Here is a 26,230-nt window from a genome sequence, read left to right as displayed (position 1 = left end):
TCCAGGGGCTCAGCCCAGCCAGCACGGGGCACCACTTACAGACCTGAGTCACAGCCCAACCTCCTTCAAAGCATCCCAGCGTAACCCTACGGCATCCTGGCCAGGATTTCCTCGAGGGTTTGGCCATGGCTTGCAGGAGGCAGTGCCTGCTTGTTCTGGGCAGACCCAGCTACTGGGCAGGTCTGGTGTTAGCAACACCATGCTCACATCACCTTCAACCCCAACGCTAAAAGATGTTTTTCACACCAGAAAGTAGGTATCTGCAGAGATAATGTGCCAGGGTGTAAGTGGATTAACAACATTTTTGGCTTCATTTAAATGTTTATTTACATTGCTTCCACTTTGGTGTAAATGCACGAATCCCAATGAAGACTCACTCTACAGCAGAGTAAAATTGAAGGATCCAGCCCAGACCCTCTTCTCTAGCCAAAAAGTTAAAAAAAAGAAGCCACTCTCTGCTTGGAGTGACATAGCAGGCTTTTCAGGGCTGGAATAAGCTTTTTTACCCAGTCTCTAAAATTTTTTTACTCTGACCACAGAGTGCAACCTGACCGTTCTGGAAAGATGTTCTCCAGGCAGAAGAGGGAACACAAACAGACATAAAAAACCACCAGCCGCAGAAGAGCTTGGCTACACCCGTACCTGTGCGCTACACAAAGGCAGTGAGATTTAGACAAGGTACAGTTAAAATGAAAATGCTGCAGTGGAGCTAAGCCAGACAAGACACTGTTCCCCACCAGCCCAGTGCACTGGGGTTATCTCCCAAAAAAAAAGCATATTACCATGCAAAGATAAGCTTCACGTTAGCATTTTGACCTATTTAAGCCCACTCATCAGATAAAATGTATGAAATCACCCCAACAGCATGCATTAGCAGCAGCCCCTTGCCATGGGGATAAAGCCCCAAGGGAAACCAGCTCATCTTCCCTCCTAGGGCTAGACCTGGTTCCAGCCCACGTAGCTCTGTCTCTGTGATGGGGCAAGATGCTCCTCATGCTTCCCATCTGCCCAGGATGAAGCTCAAAAGAAGAAGAAAAAAAAAAAAAAAAAAAAAAAAATCTGTGAGGACAGGGAGAAGAGAGAAACCAGATCACAGCATATTTACCAATCCAAATATCACTTATTTCATTTTGGAGGCTTTTATGCTGAGCCGTGGAGCTACTGCATTGAAGTAATTATCAAGAATGAAGATATCTGTTAATTCCTGTTCTCTCCCACGGCTTGCCAGGCAAGTAGTGTTTATAAGGCCACGTTCTTTCCACAAATCCTCACACATAAATCCCACTGACATCAGCTGGGGTCCTGACTATAACGTGGACTGGAGACTGTACTTCCCTTTCATCCCAAACCCAGATCCCTACATTCAGTAGTTCGCATATTACACCTCAACAAACCCTCCCGATTTAATGTTGCTGAGCTTACAGGGCCCTTCCCTTTAAGTTCCTCCTGGCTCAGGGATGCAGACAGGAGAAGGGCCACCCTGGGCTGAAACACACGTACACGCACATGACTTAACACCCTGATCCTCCGGGATAAGCTATGAGCCTGTAAATCACCACACTTCCAGAAAACAATAGCTACCTCTTGTTTAAATAAAACTGCACCTGCTATATTAACATACCACCGAACAATCACTTTGTTTTTCACTAGGCATCCAAGCTGAAGCCGTGCTGCTTCCTGACCCATATACTGGAAGACTTATTCTTAGAAGGGTATAGGGTTTTCATGGCGCACAGCAGCATTTCACGGTGATCACCTTCCTTCCTTCTTTTGTACTGTGGCAGTACACAGTTTTGTTTAGCTTTCAACAGGTTTATTTCCATCACAGCCCTCCAAGACCTGTTGCAGCCCTTATTTAGCAAATGTTCCTGCTTTTTGTTTCCTTTCTTGGGCTATCGGAAGCTCTAAATTGTGATTTGGGCCATTTAGAGTAATTTTTCAGGAGATTCTTCTCCCATTGAAGAGTTTGGGCAAAGCAGGCACTAGCTGAAAATTTCTTGGCCAAGTGTTCAATCATTGCTAAATCATTTTGCTCTCCCTGCAGCAGGTTAATTATGATGCCCGTTTCAAGTTTATTTATCTCTACTTGATGCTTGTATGTCGATTGAGCTGGGACCCTTTTCTAATGGAGTTATTTTGCTCAATTAAGGTGCTCAGTAGTGACTGAAAAATGGATCGCATGAAGAGGTTGGGTCACAGATATAGGGAGTAGCAGTTTTCTAGAAGTACGCAGAGGATATGAGAGCCAGCTTCTCCGCTTCACTGAGAAATGTGGTGTCTCCAGAAAGGAGCATGGACGAGGCATTGCTAAGCCAAAAATATGTTTTATTCCTGAATCTGAGCCCAAAGCAAACCCAAACCCAGCCCGGCCAGCACGTTTCTGCTTAGCTGTGCATCTTCTGTCCTGCAGGTTACCGCGCTTTTAACAAGCGCCCTGCCTCCTCTCACCGCCTCCACCCGCAGCCGGGAGTGCTTCCTCACCACCAGCTTTCCAGGAACACAGTACCCACTCCTCCTCGCATCCTCTTCCTGGACGCCTGCCCCACGCCACGCTTCCTGCTTGTCCCACACTGCTCTTGGCCAGATCCGACACCTCCCGGTTCACGCAAGCATTTCCACTCCCAGCTGCCCGAAGCTGATGAACTTTGTCGGGAGCTGCGCTCCACAGTCCCATTCAACAGTAACATCAAGGCTTCAGCCATTTAAAACTACAGCTGAACCTATAAAACACCATCTGGATGCAGACCGTCCTGCCTTCTTACTATTTTAGCAATTGTGAGTATATTCGTCCTGCTCCTGGAGGCACTACTAGTAGGTTACTCCTCTTCCTTCTACCCTAAACACAGCACTGCCACCTGAGTAATAGGTGACTTAGTGCAGCAACTTGGAATAGGTAGCTTTCAAAGGACATTTAATGAATTGTCTGACCCTGACCATCAGGACAAGTGATATTTCCTTTTATGCAAAGCAGCAAACACACAAGTCCACACCAGCATCCTACCACACAACTCTTTCTTAAGACCAACTCTTGTCTACAAAGTCTCCATCCCCTCCATTCTCGTTATTGTTTCCTTCCAATCAATATATTAAATTACTTTTTAAAAGCTTCCACACACAAGGCATGATGTTTCTCAAAGTCCCACACAGAAGAAGAAATTACCCTGAAAGCCAGGTTTTCCTCCTGGTCCCTCTATTAGCAAGATCATAGAACAGAATCATAGAAGCCTTTAGTTGGAAAAGACTCTTGAGATCATTGAGTTCAATCATTAACATAACACTGCCAAGTCCATCACTAAATCATGTCCCTAAGCACCACGATGTGCAACTATACACCAGGGGAAACAGAGTCCAGCTCTTCTGAAGCCCTGCCACATCGCTCACATCTGTGACGTGCCCTCATTGACATCTCTGCTCTATCCCTCGGCCAAAGCTTTCAGCAGCACCAAGTGATTTGGCTGCCACCGGCCCAGAGAGCCCAAACAGGTGTACAGAGCACCTGCTGTGCCTCACACCAGGTACAGCACCAAGAAGACCAGTGGGAACCACCAGTGCCTGCAGAGCTGCACTTCTGCCAGTCACATCAGCCCTGGCAGTCTCAGCAGTGACCGTAGCCACCGACGTGGCTGCTGCCACCATGTCGCGAGAGAGGGCTCTCATGGGACAGCTGGGTGCTGGGGAGACTTTGCAGCCCAGCAGCAGCTTGGGCTCAGAAGGAACCTGTACCTCTTACAATGAAGGGAAGCTGAGCCAAGCTCTGGACCAGCCCCTCCCCGACACAAGGGCATTTGAAACGTGGATCAAGAACAAAGCGCTCTGTTAATAATGACTTGTTTCGTGCAGTGAAAAATGTGCAATATTGGGCTCACAAGCAGAAATCCAAACTGCTTGGCCATTTTCCCTTCAACTTCCCAAATTTATTGAAGTGTGAGAGTTTGGCTCTCTTTATAGCATTCGAATGACTGGCACATAATTTAGTCCTGGGGACTCACATCTCCAATCTCTGCTGTGTCCGAGGGCAGAGTCAGCTCTTGCGTTTGCACGTGCTGGCCAAGTTCAACACCCACTTGTGCATCCGCAGGACAGCTAATTTCCACAGAGCCTTCACTTACTAACCTCCTTTTATTTTGCTACACTGGGGGCTTCCTTCCTATCCTGCTCCTTACAAAAGCCAGTTGGCTCCATCATCAGCCCTCTCAAACACAGGGATTGATCCTACGCACATCTTTGGAGCACGGATGTTAGCAAGCTACCTCTCTCATCATCTCCCAAACTCACAAGGGTGAGAGACACAGGGGGAGGCCACCTCCATCACCACTGGAGACAAGAGAGATATCATCATTCTCATGGCAGATGGCTGCTGACTGTAGATACATGCAACATCTGAAGCAGAGGGACCAGCTTATGCCCCCAAGGGATAAAGAGAAAAAAAGGGGTTCAGCCATGGAGCAAAGCCCAGGTGAAGCATCACTCTGCTCCCCACGCCAGTCTTTGCCCCCCACATCCTTCTTCCGCTCTAGCCACTAGAGAGCACTTCTTCCCTTCCCTTTTATCAGTCAGGCTCACAAATTGAATGTTATCAATTGACAGTTTTAAAGCTGAGGAATTGTATAAATTAAATACAGTCTGCAGCAAATATACTGAGGAGCTAGAATTTATATACACACTAGATATGGGAGCTCTTAGTTATTACCCACTTAAGGCTATGGCACTGATGAATGGCAAGGCCACCCTATCCCTGAAGGCACTTTTCATTACCCACAGTATAGGAATATTGAGAGACTGTATGTATGTATCCAGCATGACTGCTCATTTCCATAGTTCTCCATCAGGTTTGCATTCAGTTTATAAAATAAAAAATTACTCCGGGGACATATTTCACTCATTCCAGAACCTTTTCTCTCTCTCTCCTCCCCAGCCCATATCCCAGCTGCCTCTCTCCTCTTCCCAGCCCCAATACTGTGACAATGCCTTTAAATCTGATGGTGCTTATTAAATGAAACAACTTAATTACTATCAATATATAATGTTGTGCACTTCAGCCTCAACCAAGACGTCTGATCCCATTCTACTCCTGACCTTTAATGGCCATCAAATCAAAGTAATTTTGGTCAGCTCGGTACAGCTCTGACACATGCCCAGGTCAGGAAGATGAAGGGACACTAATCTACCATGTTACCCTGCCCATTGTTTAATACCTTTTTCAACAGAATTTAATAACTGGAGAAATGCCAGTTTTCTGTCTAGTTTGGGTTAAAACCTCTTTCGCTGAAAATAAATAATTATGGAACGTTCTGAATAGCCCAGGGTTTACATAATTGGTGCCTCTTAGACAGAGCAATATACTTGCCTTTGAAGTTTGCAAGGAGAGGAATTTAGGAATTCAAATCAGTGGCAGCGCTCCTGAGTGCGCTCCGCTTTCCACCTTGGAGGGGCCAGCGCCAAAGGAGGCTTAATTGAGGGAAGTGAAAACCACTTTCGATTCACCAAGGTAACACAACAAGTGCATTGCTTCCTCTGAATTGAGGGGAAAATAGCAGGAATGCTTCCACTCAACGGCAGCTATTCTGCAGGCTGGGACTCAAGTCCTTTGTCGGGGGGGAGGCGGGGAATCTATCATAAAATAACCAGTAACACAGCACCCCGTGCATAAAGACAACAGGAGCGTTTAGGTTCAAGTATTACTATTTATATATATTGTTTCCCTAGTGCTAAACAAAACAAGTTTTCCCATGCCAGAGCAACAGACACTGCCAGGAGAGCTAGACACTCTGTCTGGATCGGACAAATAGCTTGACCTATTGATGGGGCAGCTGGATGCAGCAATATTTTATAGCAGGCTCACTTTGCTAATGCACTTGCATCGGGCCACTCTCAAAGCAGCCCCACGCTCCAGAAAAAACTAACTGTAGCACAAAACCGTCACGTCAAGGCAAATACCGGTGACCTTCTGAAAAAACCAGCCCAGGCCACGTGAAATGCAAGGGCAGGAAACTAGAGGAATGTTCAGGGATTGCCAGGTTTCAAATCAGCCCTGCCTTTGCATTTGTGAAAGAGGGAGGCTACAAATCATATCTGCCCAGCTTTTGAAAACGCCAGTCACGGAAGCTGAGCAGAAAACACAGAAGGATGTTTTTGTTAATTACCCGTTTCTCCAATGCCCATTCTTTACCTTAAGTCATTAGTCATGTAACATAGCAGGCAGGTAACAAAACCCAGTGACTGAGATTTATAGGGCATCTCTCAACCCAAGGGTCCCACAGCAGCTTACAGGGTTGGGATTACATCGTGCCAGAGCTCTTCAAAGTCTGAGGGGCCAAAACCGCCCTCGGTGCAGCCTCCATCGCACCACAGGTCACAAGGCGCTTTGCAGATCCACAGGGACTGGTTCCATCCCTCCCAGCTCCCGTTCAATGCAAGGGGAAGCGGGATGCGACAGGAACCGTACGGCTCAGCCTCCCCGTGCAGCCATTGGCTCAAGGGGAGTTATTCGGGTGTAACTTAGAGCGGGATTTGTAATCAATCCTCACCCAGACACTTATTCGAGAAGGAATTCAGGGTTTGGCTGTACATGCACCAGAATCACTTCACAACCACTGAATACATTTATAGTGTAATTGAATCCTTTAGTAAATTTTCTTAAAGGGAAACCTTATCCATTTAGGGTCAATTCTGCATCATTAAAGTTAATGGGAGTTTTGCCACTTACTTCTATGACAGTAGGGCTGAGGAGGGATCAGGGCAGGGCAGATCACTCTACGCAATGCATCAGCAGCATCTCTGGCTGTCAACCCCTCCGCGAGTCAAGAAAGGAGTATTTTTCCTTTTTTTTGGAGAAAGTTTACTCTTAACTTAAACAGAACAAATATTGAGGTCTGTGACCAAGTTCTGCTCTCATCCACGCTGAAGTAAATCCAGAGGGATGCTGCCAAAATCAATGGTGAGTCGGTCTCAGCCTCTTCAGTGGTCAGCGCTGGACATTGAGGGGTTTCAGCACCGCTGTTGCGTGCTTTCCCCACACTGGCTCTGCAAGAAAATAGTATCTACTCTCCAGACGCAGAAAGCTGCAGTGCAAAATATTCTTTTGATTCAAAAGTAAGCACACAAAAGGATTTTTTCCCTCATAAACTGCCATGCAAACCTTTTCCCTTTTCCCAGCCAGCTGTTCTCTGCATCTGATCCCACATCTGGTTGCCCTAAGTGGAAAACACTGGTGAGTTTAAATGGCATGAGTCAACTCCCATAACCAAAAAGGGCACAGCCTAGACCACCAAATCACAGCTTATGAGTCTTTCCTAGAGCATTCGGAGATAAAAGATCTCTGTTTTATTCAAACAGAGCCAAACCCTGCTGATACCTAATTTTGCTTCTATTACCTCATTAATAACCTACAGACGTTCGCAGCTTACACTTCTTTACGTCTGCATTGTGGTCGTCATACGCAGGCACGAGGGCTATTTCTTGTTGTATTTGTTTTGGGTTTAATTCCCACTTCTAGTCTGTGCCTCTGCCACCTCTGCAGGGCTGGGCTCAATTAACCCTTTTGTGTTCTCTTTGCAACGAGTTGCAGCAGTCGACAAGAGATACACCATCTTTTAACTGGTATTAATGTATTCACGTGAAAATATTCATTGACAGCTTTATGTGGCATGGCAATCACTAAAAGTGGGATTTAAAGTACAACAGCAGCGTTTAGTAGCTAAGTGTAAAGGCATATTCACATGTCACTTAATTGTAAACACATTTAACATTTATTTGCAGCTAAAAACAAGCCTATACCTTTAACAAATATTTTTCATACTGGTCAGACTGGCAAAACCAAAAATAAGTTAAAGTAATTTGACCATGTCAGGTAAACTCTTTAAAAAAAAAATTTTAAATGAGGGATAAAACTGTTTACAAGTTTTTAACTGTAAAATACGTCTTTTCTTCTTGTATCTTGCCAATATCAATAAAGAAACAACATGTATAAATATATATAAACAGACATTTGGCATAAGATCACATTTCATGAAATATGAGTAATAGAGCAGGAAAATTCAAAGTATATTTCTTTTTTACTGTATTGAATGGACAGGTTACTGTATAGAATACATTATGTGCAGATGGATGAAAACATAAAGTGCATGCGGGATACATAGGATATGAACAGGGTGTTCATTTCCAGGTAGAAACGCAAACATTTTGGTTCATTTCAGTTCTCACTTACACTGCACTATTTGGTGTCATTTCAGTGACTCCCATGTATTTGGACTTCAGTCCAGCAAAGCACTTAAACACATGCTTAGCTTTAAGCGCACAATAGTCCCCTTGAAGTCAAATTAAGCACATATTTACGTGCTTTGCTGGATCAGGGCCATACTACAGATTTACACAGATGTAAGTGAGCTCAGATGAGCTCAAGCCACAATGTTTGTGTCCAGATTCAAATCCAATTGGCAAATGCTTTCAAAAGCCGGAGGTATTTGGATTAGGGGTTTTGGTCCAAGCCAATCTGTAACTTTAGTACCTGAACCCGCATTTCTTGCGCGCCCAAGACTCCCATCGGCATTAGTGGAAGCTTTGGAGGCACAAGAAGTACAAGAGCAAGACCTCTGGGACTAACGAGCCAATTTACTTAAACCCAAATTATAACATTTTTTAACCTTTAGATTAAACCAAACTCCCACCGGAGTTCAGCACTCGCTCCATTACATTTCTCACCCAGCATTTGGATTTTTTGTTTATCATATTACTATTGCTTTTGGCTAGCATTCTCTTTATTATATAACATTAACCTAGGAAAAACTAACTGGCACCATCAAATAGCTGTTAACATAAAGCACTTATAAACAAGTGCCATTAGCAAACCAGCAGAGAGCACGGGAACTCATTTATGTTACGTCTGTTAGCGTTGGATAAACACAGATTTGCAGTTTTAAATGGCAAGTGATGCCTCAGCCTGGTCAGAAATTAATTTCCAGATTTTTCACAGACTTCACCAGTCCAGCAAATGGATGCCACATGCTGAACCCCCAGCCACAGATAAGTCAGCTAAGAGGTGCCAGAGCCCACAGTGACCCATACTTTTACCCACCAGCTTCTGGCACTGCGTGCTGTTCACCAGGGGTATCAGGCATGCCAGTTCCCTTCCACATGTGCATGGGAAGAAAAAAATAAAAAGTCGTCTTCGAATCATCAGGACCAGAAGTTATCACCTACCACTGCGGCTGTAGCATGCTCTACACGGATCAACAGGTTCCTGCTTCTGGTATTACTCAGCCCAGAGGTGGCTGCTGGCTCTGCAAAGCCTGTGGTTCCCGTAAATGTTGGAAACGCTAGCACCAACATGGGAAATCTCCTGAGCCCAGCACAAGTAGCTGGAGAGCCCTTTCAACAATTCCTGTCCTCTCTAGAGGATGCTCCTCAACAGCAACAGCCTCCAATGCACGTCTCATCCCCGCCGCGGCCAGGAAAGCCTCCATGGAACAGCACAGCCTGTCTCTGCCAGATTTATCAGACACTCTTATAGGATTAGCACATCTTTTCTTGCTTATTAACCAAAACCAGAGTGGGATGGTGCTATTTGATCACCTCCACTGCTGCAAATACAACAGGCAAAGCTCTGCCCATGCACAGCATGCCGTGAGCTGACAAAAGACAGAGTCTCTGAGCATTTTCAAAGTCATCTCCCCTCTCACACGCTGCTGACCAGGGCAGCACGAAACTAAAGAAATGCACTGACTGCCACTGCTGACCAATGGCAATCTAAACCTGAAGCCAAAAATGGGTGATTTCTTTATTTTTATGTATATTTCTACACATTGAGGGAAGTACACAGAATATGTTAGAGCCACGGGGCTGGAAAAGGAAACAATAGAAGCACTGGCACTCAAAACTGTGGCAGAAAGTAAAACAAGATGCTGCATTCAACACCTATTCCCATAGTACTTTAGCTGTGGATGGGAAGACTGTGCTTGGAACAGAGCAGTTTGTTGTTCCCTCGAGCTAATCTCCAACATCATCTGAAAAGCACACAAGGGAGGGGAAAAAAAAAGTCTTCCTCCTATTGCTTTGGGATTTTGTAATCAACACTGAAAAAAAATCAGTGCCAGTAGACACAACACTAAATAAGTGAAAAATTTACAGAAAAAAAAAAAGTTAGATATTTCTTAAGAAAACATCAGACCATTTCTTGTAACCTCTGTGCAAATTCCAGGAGGAAAAGCCTCTGGTTGATACCAGTTCTGAGATGACAACTTGAGACCATTGTTATAGCAAACAATTACACCAAGGGGAGGGAAACATCCCTAGCTTTAATCATAGGCAGCCCCAGGGGAAACTGAGGCAGCAAAGAGGCAGCTTCACACTGTGCTAAAGCCCAAAAGGCAAATCACCCCACCAGCCTCCACCCACCACCAGCTGAGCGGTACCTGAGATGATGCCTCCACGAACACACAACCTCACCTGGAGCAAGATGTAAAACATCAGCAACACTTTCCATGGTGTCCTACAGATCAAACAGCAAAAATACTTGGCAGGGAGAAAAATGTGTTCCACTCAGCACAGAGCCAGCCTTCACATTCACTAATTATCTTGCAAACAAGTCCAAAATGGAAGGCCCAATTTCAGAGTGATGAGCCACAGCTGAGCAGGTCCCTGCCCAGCTGTGTGGAGATGAAGCTCAAGGAGAGGCAGGACACACCCTCACAATCTCTCTTTCTTCTTTGTACTGAGTGATCTTCACTCCTGTATCTGCCACCCCGACATCCCATCGTATCTCAGGCCATCTGGCTGGTAAGGTGCACAAACATACCAGGTGAGCCTCTGAAAACCTGAGAAATCCTGATGTAACCACAAAAAGAAATCCGTTGGGCAGCCTGGGTACTTGAAAAGCTGCAGAGGACAACATCATGTGGTGCACAGTCCCAGCTCGTTAGCACATAATTATAAAAGCAGATGTCCTGCTCTTCCACACCACTTTTTTTTTTTCTCCTTATTAAAAAAACCACGCAAGTTAGTTAACAGCCTTTCCTCACTTGAACACTCAGGAAGCCAGTAATGATATAACTCAAGTCTAATCTTTTGCTTCTCTTCAGTTCATGTTGCACATCTCAACAGTTTCTTAAAGACTTCATATAATTTTTTTTAAAGCCACCAAGATCAGTGTAGCTGTAATACTGGAAAGATATCCGAAAAACCGATAATGGTACCAAGGGCTAGAAAACACAAGTGTGACTGATGGGTAGTCTCGACAATTCTGTATATCAGGAAGCAGAATGAGAGATGGATAGATAAAATAATGTTGTTATACAGCCGTGAAAACAAGCCTATAAAGATATTCCCAGAAATTAAAGCCCAGGCTGTCTCACTGTGATCCTACGCTCTGAAACAAATGACACTCATGGAAGAATGCAATCCCCTGGAACATCCAGAAATTCAAAAGGGAGAGAGAAAAATCATTATTTTAAAGAACTGTGAATATTTTCCACTTCTAAGCATTAGAGGCTAGAGTAGACCTTGACAGAGCGAAGATTGCCCTGTATCTGCTTTCTCCCCGCCCTGGATGGGTCCCAGGGCGAACAGCCAGCAGAGCCACATCGAGCCCATCCGCTGCCAAAGTGGGTTCTGCTCTCACACTGGTTTTACACCAGTTTAGCTCTGTGTGTGCTTTGGGGCTGTTGCTTTAGCGTGCTAAGGAGGAAAAACCCCCTCTGAGCCAGCGCTATCCGTGTGGTTCCTGGGACTGGCAGGAGGTATGGCTGGGCAGGCCACATCTGATCGGCCAGCGAAAGGTCTGTCTGCTTCTGCTCCTCTGACGGTCGAGGGAAAGGTATCTTGGAGAAAAAAGGGATAAGAAACTCCAAGAGGGAGAGAGTTTGGCTGAAAACCCCACCACTAAAACATACTTTGTCTTGCTAGCCTCTTGCTAGCTAGAATAAATCTTCAAGCTATTGGCAGATTGGAACACACAGAAAACATCTTTTGCTAAAATATTTTCTGTATCGAGAAGATCCAGATAATTTCTGAAATTAAGTACCTTCTTCCAACTTAACATGTATTCAACATGTACTTCTATAAACTCAGTCCAGTGTCAAAATAGAGCAGCAGAGGTTAATATTTGGACATAGCTGTTTTTCTAGCCATTCATATCACTTTTATTTCCTTTCCTTTTTGTTCTTTCCTTAACCTCTTTTTTACTGCTGTTAAATTCCTTGCTTTCATTTTTGCAGAAGTTCAGCCTTCCAGCCCACTCGCCGATGCTGTTAGACATCAGCTCAGGCTCAGACTTATTACTTCTGATATGTCACTCGGCAGGCAGGGAGCCTAAAGCAACACTGCTCCCTCCAGCTCTCGCAAGCTTCAGCTGGATCTTCACCGACCTGCAGAGCACAGCTATTTCTGCAGAGCAGGATCCTGGAGGAAATATGTGGACCCAAAGAATAAACCCAGCACCTTGGTTCACAGCGAGCCTGTGAAACAGGAGACTAAGCAGGAGGTCAAGATGCATGGAGGTGATTTAGCCATGTTAGCTTGCTGAGCTCATGCAGATATATATATATAAAAAATATAAAACTGGTATAGTACTGGAGAGAAAAAACCACGGTGAACAGCATATTCAGGGCCTATTTAGTATTTGAAAAACATCAATCATGTCTCAAATCAGATGTCTTGAATTACTTCAATGTTCCTGTGCAGAAAGGTGCCAGCAGAGCTGATTTGTTTGTCTCTTTTTCTTCAGAGGTCTGAGAGCAATCCATCAGGCACACCCCATCTCCCAGACTTCTCCCCGCCACCATCCCTGCCCACTGTTTGGTCGTTTCCATCTTATTTTCAGTGCTACCTTTGCTGCTGGCAGCAGGAGACAGCCTTTTCCTTCCAGTGATGGCTGGCAGGACGAGTTTGATGGTTACTGGCTGTTATACGCACAAACAAAGTGGGTAAAAAGACAACAAATATTTTCTCATTCTGCTCGGTGACACCAGGCGAGCCAACGTTTTGAAAAGGAAATAGAGCCATCAGAATGAATACTTCTTTTTTCTCTAGTTTCTTCTCCTTTTTTTCCCATTCCCACAGTGGTTGCTGCATTCCCTTTTCTCATTTAAGCTACATAAATAGTACTGAGCACTGATGAGGTCTAAATTCTGTTTAAAACCCCAGAAAGGACTTTTAAGGTTATATCTGAGTCCTCAGACCAGTCGTAATTGGAAGAAGAAATGTCTGTGATTTAGTGTCTAATAAACAAACCGCCAAGGTCAAGATGGCATCTTCTCCCATACCCACAATCACTTCCCTCAACATTTTGAGTTGTTGCATGTATCAGCAGTACTCCCTCTAACGCCTGGCCACATTTAATTTTCCTTCTATAAATGACTTGCCAAAGAGAAGTGGGTGTGAATTATTACATTGTAAAATAAATTTTTAAAAGATGAACCATGCTCAGTGTAAAATAACTATTTGCGTGAGGAGCAAACATAGGAGAGGTTTATCTTGTAAATCCCATAGAAGGAATTCTGGACCTAGATTTACACACACATATTTTAGCCAAAATGCTAAAGGACAAGTGATTTTAATACCCTCTGTTTTGGAAGATGAGCCTTGAGATTGCGATGATCACCTCATCTGTAAAAATCAGAGCTCTTAAACATATTTCAAATTAGAAGTGCTTCAGTCTCCAAAAACATACATTGCTTATCCCTGGACCTGGGTCAAACTGTCCAGTTGGCTTTAAAAGGACTGCTCCTTCCAAGGGCTACCCAGCTGTGCTGGGCTCAATAGATAGCTTTTCACAGCAGAGCTAAGTGCCGCTGCCACGTCCTGCCCAGTGAACTGATCCAAAAATCAAACATTTTGGGAACCAGGACTGCGTGGGACTGCTTCCCGTGGCAGCTCTGTGTGCTGTGCACAAAGCTGTGGCACCTTGGTTTCTAGTGTGTTTCCCTATTTATGAAAAATGATGTCTAAAACCATTGCACTCATAACCAAATTGCAATCAGAAGTTGGGAAATTGCTAAATAAAGCTCATTTTACTGCCAGCTTCAAGGAAAGCCATAAAATTATCAGTCCTCTCTTCCCTCAATATATTTTCCTCGCAGTCTGTGATGCTCCGTGGGGTATTTCTCTATGCGAACTCCGTGACGGTTTGGCTCCAAATTATCCGAACATAAAACTGAGCTTATGGAGTCTCACTCAGAGGTTGCGTGGACCCTTTTTATTGGCAGAGACTTTAAAAGAAACTTAATAAACCTTATAGGCTTGGGGGACTTTTTGGTTGCTGGCACTCGCCAGCCACACGGCTCACGTCCCTCTTGCAGCGCCCGGGCGGAAAGCGGGTTGGAACCACAACCCAGGGATTTTATAGGGCTGGATTATCTGCTGGTATTGCCCTCTTCCTTCCCAGTGAATCTCAGCTATTTTCTTTGAAAGCAAGCAGGTGATGCTGCAAGGATACTCATAGCTTAATGCAGTTTGATCACTCAAGGCTACGGACATAGCCAAAAATAATAGGGTCTAAAATGGAGACGGGGTGGGCATTTGCTGGCAGAGGGAGAGGTCTGATGGGATTAAAGTTGAAGCACATCCACCCGTGTGCAAGTGTAAAGCCTGGCACTCCACAGCCCCAACTCCGTGGATTTTCCTCAAAGCATCCGTTTCTCACTGGGATTTTATTACCACCTCCAATGATGCTGTAATTGCATAGGTAGGGCAGCAGGACCAAAGTTTAATCTGCATTTCTTAGAGCCTAAACTCTGCACAGGCTGCCCATGTTTGCACAGAGCTCAGCACAACAGGAATCCAGTCCTGGCTGGGTTCTGTGGTTGCTGCTTTAATTCAAGTCATAATAAATAATAACGTCATGTTGAAAATAAAACTTCTGGGTTCAGTCTGTGGCTGATCCTTCAGCGTGATGCATGGTGAAAGCACCAGTTGGGAGACTTTGCTGCACCCCATCCTGGGTCCAACTCTGTGCCACACCTTCTGGCCCAGTGTCGGTTCAGTTTTCACTTGAGACATTGGTTCAGTGCAGATAATTTCACCTTTTCTCTCATTCTGAGACTGTCCACTGATATTAAAGACACTGCACGGTTTTATTGCCTCAAGTTTCTCTGATCTGCATCATCTAGAGTGACCTGGTGCATCATTTCTTCATTTCTCAGTTACCTTGGCTTTATCTGGTATCTTGCATCCACCAACTCCTGAGTAGTCATAATTCAGGCAGGGCATAAATGCTGAAGAGCACAGGCAGCCGGTGACTGCTTAGATATTGCTTACTAGATGAACTGAAAGAACCAGGGCAAATATATAATACCATATTCCTTTTCCAATTAACAAGTCATTATTGCTATGAATTATCATTAACATGATATAGTAACAACAAAACAGCAGGAATATAAAGCAATGTGGTTAACTCAGATACAGCTGATATCCCTTTGCTTTTCAGTGTTGTGTATTCTTAGACCAATATTTCATGCCAGTCCCTGCAGCCAAAAATACATCAAGAGCCTAAAAAAAGTAAAATAGAAACATCACTTAAAAATTCTTTCAAACAACATTTCCTTTTCTCCCTTTATATGGAGCCACAAAGAGAACGAGAAAGATTAAAACTCACAAAAAGCATTGCTTAATTCCTCACCAAGGTGCAAGTAAATAAAACATGGTGAAAAAGCGGCGGCAGCAAGTTCAAATTGTAAAGAGTTTTTGAGAGGGAAAGGTTAATCATTTCTGTCGAATGTTGGAGATGTTAAATGGTTTTTAAATCAAAAATATAAGCACCACTGGTGACTCAAGCCATGTTTTAAACATGTTTGGGGGGATTTTTTTCCAGCGGTCAGTGCTTGTCTCTCACATACCTTCTGTTTGTCTGAGATGAAGCTGGGAGGCATTAAACAGAGCACTTACTGGAGCCACCAGGCACTTTCAACAGCAAAGCTGTTTGTTTAGAAGGCACAGATTCAGGCTATTTGGAGAACCACAGCCCTTGGTAAGCAGAGGTCCACAGCGCAAGCTGGGGTGCCAGACACATCTTGCACCCCCCAAAGCGCCCACCACAGCCCCCAGCCCTCCTCGACCCACAGGAAAGACAGGGAGCACGGGGAATGGATGGGGCACAGCGGGAAACAGGTATGTGAAGTCACCGCAGTCCCCCCATCAGCGATGTTCATATTTCATCGTAATGGCTAAAATGACTCTTAAATGAGGTCAGATTATAGGGCCAACCTAATTCACTTACACTGATGTAAATCCAGGTATCTGTTACAACATCGCATGTTGGGGCTCACCACAGAGCAAAAGCTGCTGATAGACCTCTCCAAGGACAAAGGGAAGCAGACTCCTCCTGGCCAGACCCAATCCAAAGCCCGTTGAAGTCGGTATGAGCTCCTTCAGCTCCAGTGGGTTTGGGATCAGGCCCGTGGCAAGCACTGAGCCAGCTCTGCTGCCAAAATGCAAAATCCTTTTCCATTGGCTTTGCCAGTTTGGTGTTAATATATGTGTGAAGGAACTTGCAGGGGAGGAGGGGGGAGAGTTTTTGAGGGTTTTTTTTAAACTGAGGAATGATTTCATCCTTGCCAGCATATGAACTTTGTGAAAAAAAAAAAAAAAAAAACAAAAAAAACAGAGGAGGGGGCAGGAGATGTTTTTTTCTGAAGCCATCACCTCCCTGTCACAGCATCCCAGTGGAGGGGGGATGTGTCCATCACAGGGACCCCTTGGTCCTTATGGCAGGGTCAGTGCCCGCTCTTCGACGCAGAAAGGTAAATCTGGAGTCACGGGTGGATGTCAGTACAGAGCCTGCACTCATCCAACCTGGCTGAAATAAGGAGAGGCTTGAAGCAAAACATCCCTTGGACACAGGTGAGCCCCTTATCCCAGTATGACAGGACCTGCTGGAGCTGGTATCATTTTAATCCCGTTTTCCCTATTAAACAACACTGCCCCAAACCATCTTCCAGTTTTCTCTACCACTCAGCTCTTCCCCACTGCCAAGTTTTTTTATCGCACGTCCCATACAAGAGGCTGTTGCCCCTTTGGCTTTCCAGGGGAAGGGCTTTGCCTTCCTGTGGCTTTCGGAGTGTGTATCCCAGCTGGTCTCGGAATGAGACGGGGGCCTTTGCAGGCTGCCGCAGTATAAACAGTTTGGGTAGGGCCCATGTTACACAGTAAGATCATCCGAAACCAAACATTTTCCCACTGCACACAATAAACATCCATAACAAATTGCATTATACAAAATATATTTATGGCTAATTTTTTAATGTAAACCACCTGGGAAATTTTTGTTAGATTGGTTGATATGAAGGTCTCAGTATTCTTATTCTGGTAATCTAATGATATCTAATAGACAAAATAGTATGATGTTACAGCACTCTCAAAGCTTTCATTTTCTGTAGCCCTCTCAGAGATCAAACTAGCAGAACTCATATTTTTTGAAATTCTATACATAATTGGTGATGCAATTGCCAAAAATAACCTATTCATAGAAGTCTTGTTCTTCTGGTTTCTAACTTACTGTAATCACGAAACAGAGCAGCGCGCCGCTTTGCAACGAAATACGGGTTTGGGTCAGGGAGCAAGGGCTACGGTTGTGTGGCAGTTTCCATTCTGTGGATTATTTTACAGGCAATTTAAATTTAGTTTAGAGTTTAAATAGGGCTAAAAAGTAATGCACCCATTCAAACGTATAAGTAATTCTTCAGAAAAGGAATAAAGCTGTAACTTGGGTATATCTATTTTCAGAACCAAAATTTTGCTCCAATATAAGATTTTCTAAACAAAAGCTGGTGGTGCCAAAGGGGACAGAGTGTTTCTGTTGTATAAATTAAGCCCAGATCTGTAATCCTTTCACCACAAAAACTCTCATGCTCATCACAGATCAGCCGAGATTTCCAAAAAGGCTCAAGATCATCGCAGATCTCATTGAGCCGGCCTCTCTCGAGTCAGTACAAATCCCAGCTCGAACCGTGCTGTATAGCCGCAGCGAGCGCTCGCGGCTTGATAGTTGCTGAACTCGTTTTAAAACCCGGCCCATACCTTTAGCTACTTCCTTGCCTCCTGTTGTTTCTGGGACTTGGAGGCCATGTGGTACATTTCAGCCTTAACTTTGAATTTCCTTTATTTTGTAGATCAAACTTTGACATTCCCTTAAGGTAGTGGGGTTTTATGTCGTTGCATATATCCCAGTTTAAAAGATAATACTTCACTGAAACAGACCACAATATTAAACCCTGAAATAAAACGAATTGTACTTCACTTCCCAACTCCTATTGCTGGATTAGCTCACGTTTCTTTCTCTTTGTTACATATTTAGCACCAAATACAATATTCATTGCAGGCTAGCTTCCCTCCTCCCACACGGCTCTGTGGCTGCCTTTTCTTCCAGGAGCACTGGAGAAGGCAATGCCTCGCTATAGCCTGGAAATGCAAACAAAAGGGAGGGAGCATAAAGTCAATGAGTGATCAGGCACGGTTACTTTATACCCAGAGCATTTTGAATTTTTGATTTAAAGTGGCAATGCAAAGAGACAGAGTCCTGGGGATAACAACATACACATCTCCTTAGCTTATCCATCCCTTTCCCCACCTCGCTGTTTCTTAGCCGACTTTATCTGCCTGCAAACACATCCCTCCCACAGCTCCTGCAGCAAAGGGGACCTGGAGGTGCTTTCTGATGCTTATTGGTCCATATTATGATCTATACTGGCCTTGTCTGGTTCCTGGTCCGGGTGCTAAGAACTGCAGAGGTAACCAGTTGCACACTAACGTGGCAGGAACCCACTGGAAAGCCATCACCGGGCTGTAACGAAACCCTTGCAACCCCAGACCCCCTTCTCCATATCCCAGCCCCAGTGTGCACACCCTATTCCTCCTTCCCATCTTTGCAAAACCCATCTTTGCCTTTGCCCTTAAACACAGGGACAGGGCACGTGGAGCCCAGCACGGCTCTGGGGACACCTGTGGTACAGGGAAGCAGCAGTACTGATGGAGAAGACTTTGGCCCAGACACTGGTTCTGCCTTGTCAGAGCTGAACCCAGGTTTTTTTAACCACCATTTATTTTTTTAAGTGCATTCCTGTGATCCCAGCCTTAAGTCTAGGTCTCCATGTGAAACGGCGCTGTTTTAACTAGGTGCACAGATTATAAAACGAGGAAGAGTGGTCTGGTCTGGCCCCCCTGTATAACACAGGCTACAGGAATTCCCTAAATTAATTCCTGTTTGGATTAGCTCATATCTTTTTAGAAAAACAGCCAACCTTAATTAAGACAAAGGAATTCCAGTGATGTTGAAATCCACCCAGCTCTCAGTAAATTGTTTTACTGGTTAAATACCTTCACCACTTAAAATATAAACTGTATTTTACTCTATATTTGTCCAGTTCTAGCTCTGTCTACCGGGTAATGCGACACTTGTATCTGCTAGTTTCAAAAGCCATCTGTGATTAAACCTCTTTCTGCACTTTGTAAGCCACTCCTTGCCTAACTAAACTGAAATGATGTAAAACTGATTATATTGAATTATGGCAAAAGAGCACTGAGTTGCTCAAAAAATTACAGTAAAGCTACTTAAATTTTAAATAAACAAATACAACGAATTCTTGGTCAGAAACTTAAGTGTCTGAACAAGCCCTTCCAAAGTTGAAGTACATCTGTTTTGAAAGTTGTTTACTACAACGCAAGGACATTTCTGTGGAGAAGGCTCCCTTAGCCAATGTTTATAAAACTCCATCTGCTTCCCCAGTGACCTTTCCTCATCCACCCTGGGCTGGAGCAACCTTTCCTTTATCCTCCCACACCACGTACCTGTCCTGGCCGAAAATTCATTCCACTCTCCTCTTCCAGCAATTTAGATGGCTTCATCAGGGAGCTGTGCTCCCCGGGACAGCCAGAGATGCCTTCTCTGTCCAGACACCTTTACTTCTGCAGTCAATAAACGTTTTACAATTAGTACTCCCAGCAGAAGTACACAATTTGGGAAGCATCCCAGGGAATATAGTCTCCTGTATATCAGCTGTCTGTGTTCCTTATATGCATCCACAACATTCCAGAGCCCGTGCGGGTGTACAGACATAGGTGCACAGGATGCAAGCGCCCCAGGAGCCTACGCGTGCCACGCTCCCTCTCTAAACCAATATCTACATTAATTGCAATTGCAGATATCAAACATATTTACCCGCTTTTCTCTCTGTATGCGCACACAGATATATAGGTATTTTATACACACACACATATGTATCTCCGTGACATAAACGGAAAGGTGTGTTACGAACGCGCACGTATGCACCCATACGGTAAGCACAGACACGCACATTTCTGTGCACTTAAATAACGAGGCGAATAGGTGAATATGAACACTAATAGCCATTTATGGCAACAATGAAAGCTGTCCCTGGAGCCCGCCTATGGTACAGCAGCCAAAATGATTGAGTACGTACAGGGCACCACCGCAGCAATGGCACTCGCATGGGCCTCCTTTTAGAAATGATTAATATTTAACCGACTTGGTGAACCTGGCTTTGGTTTTAGTTACGATTAGATAGCAGGGTGCGCAGAGCCGTCCCACTGAGGACATCGTGGGATGGCCGGGTGCTTCACAAGGAGACAGACAGAAAGTGAGAAAGGGAGAGAGGGAGAGACATGAGGCAGTTAAAAAAAAAAAAAAAACAAAAAAAAAACCAACACGCTCAGCTCCGTTTGTGTTTGTTTGGAAAGAAAAAGGGGAAAAGCAGCCTGAGAGGCCGGTGTACTAAGACGCTGTAGCTTTCATGAAAGAGGTGAAATAATTTTAAACACAGACACACAATGAGTTTATTTATTTAGAAAGTTGTTAAATAGAGTCTGGGAATTCAAATATTCAATGTTGACATTGTACAGAGCTGGCGGGGAGCCAGCCCCTCTCCGGAGGGACCCAATGGCCACGGCGCCCAGGCCCTCGCCCCTCCCAGCCCACTAACTAGGTAGAAGCCATTAGTTATACCCACAAGCAATATCTGAATCCCAGTCAAATCGCGGTGCCTCAGCCAGCCAACTTCAAAGGCGTGTAAGTGTGTTTGGCTTTTTAGTGCTGGAACTGCAGCAATATGTCACACTTTTGAAAGAGTTTTGTAAACAGTTCCTTCCCCTTTGTAGAAACATTTCTTAAGTTTCTTGTACCCATGTAAACAGCGTTAATTAACATGGGTTACATTTCTCATTTACAAGCAGGGCTGTATTAATAACGAGCTCGCCTTTTGGACTGTCCTTTTCCTTTGTGTCCTTTCTCAGCCTCGCACCGCAGCTGGGGAGCAGCCGGGAGGCATCTCGGAGCTCGGCCACAGGCAGCATTGCCCACCACAGCAGCACAAAATTGGTCCCAAATTTGGTGGTGTCTGCTGGTCCTAAGGAAGAGACGGTGGGAAAGAGAGAAAGAGAGGAAGAAAGAAGGGAAAGAAAATAAAAGGAAGGGAGGAAGGAAGAAAAAAAAAGAAAAAGGAAAAGAAAAGAAAAGAAAAGAAAAGAAAAGAAAAGAAAAGAAAAGAAAAGAAAAGAAAAGAAAAGAAAAGAAAAGAAAAGAAAAGAAAAGAAAAGAAAAGAAAAGAAAAAAGAAAAGAAAAGAAAAGAAAAGAACAAAAAGAAAGATAAAACAAAGAAAAAGAGGAAAAAAAAAAGAAAGAAAAAGAGAGAGGGGGAGGGAAGAAGAGAAAGAAAGAAAAGAGGCAAAAAATAAGAAAAAGCAGGAAAAGACGACAAGGCAGAAGGAGGGAGCGAAAAGCCTCAGGCGCGCTCCCCGCGCTGAGAAGGGTTAACGAAGCGGCTGGTGCAAGTGTGCCCGGCACATAATGGGATCGTCCCGCCCGGCCCCGCAGCCTCCCGCGCCTCATCCGCTGCTCAGAAGCCACCCGGGGACAGCCCCGCGGGGGGAGGGGAGCGAAAGAGGCCAGGCCGGGGGGCGGCGGGCCAGGCCGACCCGGGCCGACCCGAGCCGTGCCGAGCCGAGCCGAGCCGTGCCGAGCCGAGCCGAGCCGTGCCGTGCCGAGCCGAGCCGAGCCGGGCCGGGCCGAGCCCGGTGCTAGGCCGAGCTGAGCTGGGCCCGGTGCCGGACCGAGCCGAACCTTGCCGGGCCTATCCGGGCCGTGCCGGGCCTGTCCGGGCCGTTCCGAGCCCGGTGCCGTGCCGAGACGGGCCCGGTTGCCGGGCCGAGCCCGGTGCCGAGCCAAGCCGGGCCGAGTCGGGCCCAGTGCCGGGGCCGCCGGCACTGCCCCCCCCGGCGGGGTCCCTGACAGCCAGCGCGGGCGGCGGTGAAGGCGCAGCAAGGCGGGGGTGACGGCAAAGCGGCCCCGAATAAACAGCCTCGGGGAAAGGGCCGGGAGCCTGGACGCGGCAAGCGTTTCCCTGCTCGAAAACAAATTCCCGGACAGAGCCTTTAAGCAGGCGAACAAACTCGCCCGCTCTTTTTTTCGGTCAAACAAACCTTTAAAGTGCTAGGCTAAGGCAAATTACAGGCGCAGGAAAACCTGCTGAAACTTAGGAAAGTGTTATTTTACTATCTCAGATGGTTAGAGGGATCTGGATCTACCTTGGCTGCACTAAATTGCCTGTAAAAAAGTGGTGATAAAGTGTAAAAGTAACAAGTGCCTCCTTACTCACGTGTGTTCCCCTAATCTGATCGCCTTCTGCCTCTTTACGAGGCTACCGGGTGGCTGGGGGCTACCTCGGGCCGGGGGTTATTTGGGGATACGCTTTCAAACCCACCCGAGGGGAAAAGCAGCTGCCCCGGGACTGCGCGGAGCGCGGATGCCCGCGCAAGGTGCAGCGCGGCAGCGGGAGGCCGGGCCCGCAACTCCCCACCCCCGCACCGCTCCCGCACCCCGCTCCCTGCCAGCCGCCTCGCAAAAACGCGGCGGGGAGAAAGGCTCCTGCGCGTCTTTTCACTTATTTTTACGGCCAGGCATTTGAAAAAAAAAATCACTAGCTATTCCCCGCTTGGCTCTTTTTGCGTCTCCTGATTTTTTTTTCTATTTACTTTTTTGGGGGGGGCGGCGAAGCCTGAAAATTATTTTTTAGTTTTACACTAAGGTCAAGAAACTGCGCGCTTCAGGTATTCTCCCTTAATTAGTAGTAAAAAGCTTTCCTGGGTGTCAGCGACAGTCACACCGTCGGGGCGATTTTTCCTTCACGCACGAAACACTAAAAGTGAAATAATAAAAGAAATGCGCTTGATCCCGATCTATACCGTTTTCGACGTAAGAGGACGAAGGCTACGAAATCTTTTCTGTTCCCAACCCAGCCAGAAAGAACTGAAAAGCCGAAAACTTTTCCTCTCGAACGACTGAATTTCAGGGGTCGCCTCCAACCTCCTTCCACTTGCCATGAAACCGAGACACTCTTCGGGGGGGAAAGAAACAGCTTTTCGAAATACAAAGAAGAAAAAATCCAGCTTTTAAAATATTATTTCCTTTATGAGAGGATTGTAACCGAAGGATTATTTAATGCAACGCATCTGTTTGGGGGGAGTAGGGGGGAAGCGCTGCTGCTGCTGCAGCGAAAGCCAAGAGGCGCAGCCCGGAGCAGAAACTTCGCAGACGATCGGATCCCGCCCGCGGAGCAGGAGCAGCACCGCACCGCTGCGCAGCGAGAAAGGCAAGGGAAAGGCAAGGAAACCTGACGGATTTGGTCGAGAACTTGAGATTTTTTTTTTTTTTTTCCCCATAATTAGCTCCAAAGTAGGGATGGCAACCTGGAGACTGAACAACATCTTTGTTTTCAAATTGCGGGCGCTGGATTATCCACATCAAAAATCACCTAATCAAAGGCAGGTTGCCGCTGTTATTGTTAAGGTTCACAGAAAAGCTGATGATGATCCGGAGAGATCGTCCGCTTCCCCTTTTCCACGCTCCTCTGTTTTTCCCCCCCCTTCACAAATAAAGAGTACATAAGCATCTGCTTTTTACGTCACGCAACTTATGCAACATTTCATCTGACTTTTTTTTTTTTCGCCCGCCCTTTCTTTTTCTTTTTTTTTTTTCACTCGGGAATGTGAGTTGCCATCGCCATGGATCTCAAATAAAACTTGCCCAGATGTGTCAGAGAAAATAAAGACATCAGCCGCTTTTAAAATAGGACGCGAAAGCTGAAGAAGTTTCGTTGATTCCCTCTTTTTTTCTTTTTTTTTTTTTTTTAAAAAGTCCCAACACTGCAGCAGCTAAAAGCAAAGATCCCTATCATAAAGGAGAAACAGATGGGGTGAGCGTAAGGCAGATAATTAAATAAGTCGGGCTTTGCGTGTGGACGGCCGAGCCCTCGCCTCGCGGAACAGAGACCTTCGGGCGGCCAAACCGGCTAAAAAAGCGCTGGAAAAGCGCCTGAAATTACAACATTTACATCAACTTGTAGCGGGTGACTCCAGCGGGCTGGGAACCGCTCCGCGCTGCCCGCCCCCCTCCACACACACACACCCCCCCACACACACCCCCACGCGAGGCGGCTCCCGCGGCTCCACGCGCGGTTGACGGGGGTGGGGTGATTTTGGGGCACAAGCCCGGGCCGAGCTGGGCAGGGATCCCCGGTAGCCCGGCGCTCGACGGCCTGCCCCGCAGAGCTGCCTGCCGCTGCCCCTCCGCGCACACCCACACCCACTCACACCCACACCCCCCCCGCCCCCCGCGTCCCCCAGCCCTTCCGACAGCCCCACAGCGCCTACTATAGGGCTCGGAGCCTTTTACATCCCCCCCCCCTCCTCACTCCAGCCCCTTGCAGCAGCAGCAACTTCCAGCGCTCTCCACTCCAACTTTTCCTCAACTCCTTCCCCGCCGCCCGCAGCCCCCGCACCGGCTCCGGTCACCGCATCCCCCCCATCCCGGGCCCCGGGCCGAGCCGAGCCAAGCCGAGCCCAACCAAGCCGAGCCCAGCCGGGCTGCGGGGAGGCGAGGGGTGGCGGGGGAAGCCGGGTTGGGGGGGGGGATGCTGCAGGTTGCCTGCGAGCTCCGCGCCGCATCAGACACGTTTTATGCAACATGGCAGAGAGGGAGGGGGAAAAGCCAAGAGAAAAGGGGTATTGCACCTACTTGCGGCCAGCTTCCTCGCCCTGCCTTTGGATCGCATGCTGCCAGTCCCGCGGCCGATGCTGGCGTGGGGTTGGGGTGGGCTGAGGGGGCTTTTTTTTTTTTTCCCCCCCTTCCCGGAGCTTTTCCTCCTTTTTCGCTCCCCCTCTCCCTCTCTCCTCTCTCTCTCCCGCACACACACACTCTCTTTCTCTCGATCCCGGCTCGCTATCTCTCCAGCATTGTCAGTTCGGACACCTTCGCACATGCGCACGGGCAGCTCCCCCCCCTCCCCGCTCTTCAACATCTCAGCGCAGCCAAAAAAAAAAAAAAAAAAAAAAAGTTTGCAACGATCCATCACCGGCGGTGGGGAGACCCTGACAACAGGCACCGGGGCCGGGACGGGACAGGACGAGGCGGGGAGCAGCCCCCGCCGTCGGGATCCGCGGCCGCGGTGCAGCCGCTCCGCTGCCTGCGTAGCGGAGGGGTCATAGCGGGGGAGGTCGCCCCGGGGCTGGGGGGGAGGAAATTACACTTTTTTCCTGCCCTTTTCTTCCTTTTTCCCCCGTTTTTTAAATGCGGTATCAACACTGTTCTGGCGTCTGTGCAACATTTAAATAGTTTATTCTCACCCGGCCGCAACTATCGCAGATCTCCGCGTACATATAGACACAGAGATATAATTTGATTATATGTTTTATTATGTATGCGTAGCATTAAATTGTACACTCTCCCAGCGCGCGCACTTTTCCCCCACCTTGAACTCGGCTCAGTCACCACCACTTGGGCAGGAAAAAAAAAAAAAAAAAAAAAAAGCTTTTAAAACAGTGACACCGACCGCTCTAATCTGTTTCAATTACAGGGTTTGCCAATCAAAGAGGAAGCGCGCAGAAATTGGGAACTCCTATAGGGGATGGCTGTGTCCGAGGTATGAATCAATCCAAACTACATATAGATTTTCCTCTGGTACAACCTCCTTGCATTAAACAGTTTTGTTCAATACCTTCCATGCGCTATTTATGTTCCCATTAATATCTGTTGCAAATCCTGCCAGACACCATAAAAGAAAATTACAATCTTTCAGACTAGGGGCTGTGCCAGTACATACACGCTGCTCAACTTTTTTGTTTTAATAAAATCCTCAGCATCGCCCCTTTCCTCTTCAACCCCCCCCCCCAACACACACACACCCCCCCACCCCCGCCTGCCGGTGCTGCGGATCGGGGCCGCCCACGGAGCCA

The 26,230-nt window shown here is 46.5% G+C and overlaps 1 protein-coding gene across 5 annotated transcripts in view; it reads right to left on the bottom strand.

Annotated features, from left to right (window-relative positions):
- Window positions 1–25,192, bottom strand: part of MECOM (MDS1 and EVI1 complex locus) — a 339,255-nt gene extending 314,063 nt beyond the window's left edge. For 2 of the 5 annotated variants that reach the window (XM_086754447.1, XM_086754448.1), the window contains exon 1: window positions 25,014–25,190. In XM_086754447.1, the coding sequence (XP_086610573.1) occupies window positions 25,014–25,050 (37 nt within the window). In that variant the 5' untranslated portion in view covers window positions 25,051–25,190. Of the gene's footprint in view, window positions 1–25,013 lie in introns of all 5 variants that reach the window. The other 3 variants (XM_086754444.1, XM_086754445.1, XM_086754451.1) reach the window with 3 other exon arrangements.
- Between the last annotated feature and the right edge of the window lie 1,038 nt (window positions 25,193–26,230).

This window comes from Chlamydotis macqueenii, chromosome 9 (assembly GCF_036417535.1).
Source record: "Chlamydotis macqueenii isolate bChlMac1 chromosome 9, bChlMac1.mat, whole genome shotgun sequence".
Taxonomy (NCBI): Eukaryota; Metazoa; Chordata; class Aves; order Otidiformes; family Otididae; genus Chlamydotis; species Chlamydotis macqueenii.
Note: the sequence above shows the minus strand (reverse complement) of the source record. Positions and strands in the feature narration are given on the sequence as shown.